The sequence below is a fragment of the Fukomys damarensis genome, unplaced genomic scaffold, assembly GCF_012274545.1.
Source record: "Fukomys damarensis isolate Sample0158 unplaced genomic scaffold, DMR_v1.0_HiC HiC_scaffold_13, whole genome shotgun sequence".
Taxonomy (NCBI): Eukaryota; Metazoa; Chordata; class Mammalia; order Rodentia; family Bathyergidae; genus Fukomys; species Fukomys damarensis.
Genome location: NW_022900925.1, coordinates 13,368,649 through 13,374,878, shown reverse-complemented (window position 1 = coordinate 13,374,878; position 6,230 = coordinate 13,368,649). Strand labels below are relative to the sequence as shown.

Sequence of the window (6,230 nt, the reverse complement as noted above, 5' to 3'; positions counted from 1 at the left end):
GCCGCGCGGTGGTTCCCGCCTCAGGAGCAGGAGCATTTGTTTAGCAGCAGCGACGCCAACAGCAGCAGCCCCTCACAGTCTTTTGCTTCCGACGATCCTGACGACCCTGACTTCCCCTGCAGCCCGGTCGGCCGACGGCGGAGGCGTCCTGGCGGCAGAATTTCCAAGGGCCGGCCGACGCTAGCCGAGACCCCGAGACGCATGAGGCTGCGACCTCGGCCGCCGCAAAAATGCAGCACACCGTGTGACCCGCTCCGACCACCTCCTTTCCCCAGCAGCCACCTGGATCGCCTCAGCCCGGACCTCAGCGTGAGCAGCCCGCCCAGGGACGGCGAGGAGCTGGGCACCAGTGCCTCCCTGTTCAGCGCCCCGGCCTCGACCGACCTCGGACCGCCCGTGCCACGGGACAGTATCATCTCCATCGGCTCCTCTGCCTCCCCAGATGCGGCCTCTACTGTCACGAGCGGTTTCCACGTCCCGGCTGCCTCACAGGGCCAGGCATCTGTCCCCTCCTCCCAGGAAGCATCAAAAGGAGGTGGGTTCAACAGGATGGTCCACAGAGCTCGTGCCAGCCTGAGGTCAGCGCCCTTTAGCCTTATGGACTCAGAAAACCCAGAGGATTCGGAGTTTGGGACAGATGAGAAAAATATGAGGGAGTCGCATTGTAAAAGACAACTGACAAGAAACAGGCTGGAAAGCTTAGGTCTAAGAAGCACAGGTAAGAAGAGGACTACAGACCAGTCCTCCTTTCAAAAGCTGGGGTCTCAGGGAGCCATCGGGAAAGACTGTGAGGAGGCCAGTGGTTGCAAGGGCCTAGTTGTATCTAGGAAAATCAACAGACCTAAGAGAACTGGGCTAAGCCAGAAAAGGAAACATCAACAAGTGGAAACCTCTGTCATCCATTACCACAATTTAAAAAAGGATCAAAAGATGGGGAAGGATTCGTTCCTCTCCCAGGACCTGACTTCTCAGGCCTGCTCTTGGGTTAAAACCAAGGCCTCCTTCAGTTTGCACAAAAAGAAAGTTGTGACTGATATATCAGAGGGGTGCAGCAGCTATACCGTTGCCAGTTCTCTGTCTGGGTCCCTCATCTCAGAAAATTCAAGCCTCTCTACCATGAATAGAACAAATAGTGCTCTAGACCCTTGGCACTCCTCTTCTATGTATTTGCTAAGCCCTTTAAGGAGTCCACGTGTTGGAGACAAAAAGGCATCTGATGCTAAAAAGGTTTATGGGGAATGCAATCAGGAAGGCCCTATCCCCTTTAGTTACTGCCTTTCCTCAGAAAAACTAGAACGTTGTGAGAAGATTGGGGAAGGGGTGTTTGGTGAAGTGTTTCAAACAATTACTGATAACATACCTGTAGCTCTAAAAATCATTGCTATTGAAGGAGCAGGTTTAGTGAATGGATCCCATCAGAAAACCTTTGAGGAAATCCTACCAGAGATCATCATCTCCAAAGAGTTGAGCCTCTTGTCTGGTGAGGTGTACAACCATACAGAAGGCTTTATTGGGCTGAACTCAGTGCATTGTGTTCAAGGTTCTTACCCTCCCTTACTGCTCAAAGCCTGGGATCACTATAACTCAACCAAGGGGTCTGCAAATGACCGGCCCGACTTTTTTGAGGAAGACCAACTCTTCATTATATTGGAATTTGAGTTTGGTGGGATTGACTTAGAGCAAATGAAAACAAAGTTGTCTTCCATAGCTACTGCAAAGAGCATTCTACACCAGATCACAGCATCCCTTGCAGTGGCTGAGGCATCACTACACTTTGAGCACCGAGACTTACACTGGGGGAATGTGCTCCTAAAGAAAACCCACCTCAGAGAGCTCCACTACACCCTCAATGGGAAGACAAGCACAATCCCTACCCATGGGCTGCAAGTCAACATCATTGACTACACCCTGTCACGCTTGGAGCGGGATGGAATTGTGGTTTTCTGTGACATTTCTATGGATGAAGACCTATTTACAGGTGAAGGTGACTACCAGTTTGAAATCTACAGGCTTATGAGAAAAGAGAACAACAACTGCTGGTGTGAATATCACCCTTATAATAATGTGCTCTGGCTACATTACCTCACAGACAAGATCCTGAATCATATGACCTTTAAGAGAAAATATAACACCCCTGCCTTGAAGCAAATGAAGAAAAAAATCCAGCATTTCTATAGGACAGTGCTTAACTTCAGTTCTGCCACCGACCTGCTTTGCCAACACAGTCTGTTTCAGTAAGCAAAAATGTGTCTTACTGCCCCAAAGTCAGGGCACTGGTCTTAAAACCTCCGGTATTGTTTTCAGTCTCCATCCCTAGAGCACGGTAAAGGTAGAGTTCCCATTCTTACATGTTTCCAATCAGCTTTTCAAACAATTTTGTTTTCAAATGGAAAAAAAAAAGTTTGTTGAAATGATTGAACTTGCTGTTAATGTTCTTAAAAATAAATTACAATTTAGAGGACATACTCTAAATTGGTCTGTATCAGGTCGTGTCGCATCAGCTCCTTCACTGATGTGCTATGCATGGCACCAAAATGTTATGTGCATTATATTGTCAATACTTGTCTACATCCACAGTTAAGCCATTAGAGGAATCTTAGGTTCAAAGAAAAAAAATCAGTGAATAAACTGCATACGAGAACAAATGTTTGTGACTTACAAATCCTCTAATTGTCAGCAGGGTGCAGCCCAGGCATTAGTTACACTGATCCTGTTGCTTTAGGTTTCAAAGCTGGCTTTGGAAACCAGAGGAAGAGACCAAACACTGAAAACAGACTGTAGCAAAGCAGAGACCAAGAAAGAAACTAGAGGGATAAAAAAGCAAAGTAAACTATAAGGGTATGAAATGTCATGTTTACCAGGCTCACTCACCAGGTACATAGAAACAGAGCAGGATTTCTCAATTTTTAAAGGAGAAATTCTCCGTGGTTACTAATATTTGAATTTTTGCTTATTTTTTGTCAAGAAGAAAACCAGATCTGAGTGGTTGATATTCCTCCTAGACATGACTGGTAACTTCTAAATTTTCTCATGGTTAACCTTGTTTTTTACTTTGCTAAATGTCTAGATTTTATAGTACTGGGCCTCTTTTTAATTTGTTTTGGGACAAGGTCTCACTAAGTTAAAAATTGCCCAGTCTGGGTTTGAACTCATTACTGCCTTAGCCTCCCAGCACTCAGGAGGATCAGAGGCATGCACCCAAAGCTGTAGTTTTATACCTTTGAGAATCCATAGTTGATATGAAAAGAGATGTGATCATAATAAAGAATTGTCTTTTAAGTACCTGAATCTTTGTCAGGTTCTTCACTCTTACAACCTCAACACCTTGTAATTTAATTGGTACACAAATTTGCAACTGGAATCGAGCTCCAAAGAGGTTTTCTCCATGTATCTGCCAAATAAAAATCGGAGCAAGAAGTCAAAGCTCATGCTTCTTTGCCAAATGTATAGACGTAAATTTTGCATGGACTAAGTGCTTACATTGAAAAGGAATTCTTTATGGTCAGAAAGCCCCCGGCTTGTGTTCATGTACATCACTGATGATCTGCAATTGAGAGGACATGTGTTAGCCCCAAGGTTCTCTTCATGTTTTGAGTGGGCTTGAATGCTTCCAATTGGATACACTAGGACAAGGGTACCAGGTCCTTACTAGGGATCAAAGCTGAATGTCTAGAGAGTGGGTGAGGTGGGGTATTTGCAATGCATATAGTTGGGCAAGTTCATTTTCTAGTTAGCAGTCTTCACAGTAACATTACTTTTTTCCCTCCTTACTTCCCAATCCCACAGCCCTTCTTTTCCTCTATAGCATCACATCAATTCCCTTTTGTAGCAAGACCAGTCGGTACTGCTCTGATGACCATTATGGGGTTTCTAGAAGCAACTCATGCTCTAGCGATCAGTGTTGGAGCTTGGATTCTAAGCAGCCTCATCTTAGAGAAGAACATTGCCCATATCTACCCTGACTGCTGTTTCCTCCCACAAGAGGGACTCCCTGAAGTTGTCCTCTGTGCATGGCGGTCATACAGGTGCCTTGGGAGTACTTACTTGGAGAGAGCTGCAATGAAGGCATGCCGGAATTGAAGATTGTGGGTCTTTCTGGCCAAAGATCTTCCATTAGAACTGGAAATAAAATTAGTTCACAGCTGTATATGTAACAGTTGCTTCTATAGCCTGGCTTCCTAGGATCATGGGGACGTGGAAGGGGTGTTAGATTAAGAAAATTCTTAGATATGCAATAGAGTGCAAAATAATCACTAGAAGACCACACTTAGAGAAATGATTGATTTTTTAAAGATTGTTCTCAGACTCCACACTATTGACATTTGGGGACAGATAGTTTTTTAAATTGTCTGTACATTGTTTAGCAGCATCCCTCATCTCTATCTAGTAGATAACCGAGGCACCTCCTAAATCATGACAAAAATCCAGGAACCGGATGTGGTGGTGCCGCCTAGAAGCCCAGCACTCAGGAGGCTGAGACAGAAGAATTACCACAAGGTCAAGGCCAGCCTGGGCTACACAGTGAAACAAAAGTCTCCAGGCATTGCCTCTGGGAACAGAACCACCCCTGCTTGAGTCTTAAAACCTCTAAACGTGGAGATTTTGCAGTTATTCCAAAGTTAAATAAACGAGAACCAGAAATCTAGTTCAAAGTTCATTCCACCCCACTATACCATAGTTTTACTTTGTGTGAATAAAAGAGTATTTTAAATATCTGATAATATGATGTCACTGTGGGGATACAGAAGACTTCTGTGGACCCACTGAGGTTCCTCTTCTCCCTGTAGCTCTCAGCATTTGGTTGGTGCTGGCTGTCAGGAGAGATTTCCAAGAAAACAGCCTGTGTTTGCTGCAACACAGGCACTACTTACTTGCCGATGGTCACAGTGATGTCTGCTGTTCTGTTTGGAAAGATACTCTCCTCCAGCTGCCAAACTACTGACATATTTACCTATTGTAAAGGGGGAAAGATGGTCACTTGATTCCTCTCTTTGTCACTCACAATTACAACTGCTTAGTATTAAGTGGACATAAGAAACATAACTTAGATTCCTCACATTTCTGTAGCATAACATACTTCCACACATCATCCCATTATTTCATGTGCACTTCACCATGCAAATATGGAGTGAGCAGCATTGCTCCGCTTCTGGTTCCCCTTCTATAGTTTAGGAAACCACTGTGAAGGTTTCCTGCAGCACAAAGAATTTGGCCTGATGCCCCTCCCCAACTTCATTCTGCTTCCCTGGGATGAGCCAACACTGTCTGTGGCTCTATACTCAAACTACCCCGCTACCAATCCTTCCTTTCAGAGTAAATTTAGCAGTTCTGAGCACAGCCAGGGGTTGACTTCAGTAAAGGGAAGCACAGAGACCACAAGTCAGAGACTCGAAAGAGACCGGGATGTAGATAACACCAGCTCCAGGGTAGCGAGAAGACCCAGCAGTCAGGATAGACTTACAGATGACCTCTTGAGTATGGGGTAACCAATCTTGCAGTTCATGACAAGGACGGACGCAACTGGCTTAGGGTCAGCACACTGAATGTTTGGAGAGGGAGGCTGTTGACACAGAATAAGACACTTCTTAAGGAGCAAAAGAGCAGTTTTCTCACACCAATTCCACAAACATTCACCGATTTTTTTCTTCTCCATGCCAGATACCCTGCCTGGAGCTAGGGATATAATCAATGAGACTTGGCCCCTGTCTTTCTCAAGCTAGTCAGGAGGGCACAGCAGTAGAAAAATTGAAGAATTTGAAATACAGCCTGGGGGAGGGGGTGGTTCAAGAGAGGAACAGTGGAGAAAGGTGAATTCCAAACCGGAGGGCCCTGTAAAATCCTCACGGGAAGAGACATTTGAACTGGGCTGTGGACCAATGCAAATGTTACACACAGAGATGGAACGGAAGCCAGCATGGGCTCAAACACTGCTGTTAGCCTTTCAACCGTGGTTCTTCATCTGGACCACTGAACATAGGAAACAATTCTCCCACACATTGCACACCACTAATTCTATTCTAGATGCACAGGAGATAATTTTGGGTTTTTTTCATATAATGGATGCTATTCTAGCCCACGGAAGACAAACCTGTAGTTGCAACAAAGTCAAGTCTACTGACTCATTGCAAATGAGGAAAAGTATACTGCAGGTAGGAATTTCACCAACAAAGGAAAAGCCAGAGTTATTAAAGGATTGTCGGAGTGGATGGAGTTTAGGTGAGACTGCCCAG

The 6,230-nt window shown here is 45.1% G+C and overlaps 2 protein-coding genes across 3 annotated transcripts in view; one reads left to right on the top strand and one right to left on the bottom strand.

The window, feature by feature from the left end:
• The window catches only part of Haspin (histone H3 associated protein kinase), a 3,397-nt gene extending 128 nt beyond the window's left edge, over positions 1-3,269 (top strand). Inside the window, exon 2 of one of the 2 annotated variants that reach the window (XM_010611372.3) lies at positions 1-3,269. In XM_010611372.3, coding sequence (XP_010609674.1) covers positions 1-2,238 — 2,238 coding nt within the window. In that variant the 3' untranslated portion in view covers positions 2,239-3,269. The other variant, XM_010611373.3, reaches the window with a different exon arrangement.
• The window catches only part of Itgae (integrin subunit alpha E), a 56,664-nt gene that overhangs the window by 7,322 nt on the left and 43,112 nt on the right, over positions 1-6,230 (bottom strand). The window contains exons 22-26 of the mRNA XM_010611374.3: positions 5,462-5,560; positions 4,872-4,951; positions 4,045-4,119; positions 3,481-3,544; positions 3,284-3,391 (exon numbers count right to left, since the gene is read on the bottom strand). Of these exons, the coding sequence (XP_010609676.1) occupies positions 3,284-3,391; positions 3,481-3,544; positions 4,045-4,119; positions 4,872-4,951; positions 5,462-5,560 (426 nt within the window). The remainder of the gene's footprint in view (positions 1-3,283; positions 3,392-3,480; positions 3,545-4,044; positions 4,120-4,871; positions 4,952-5,461; positions 5,561-6,230) is intronic.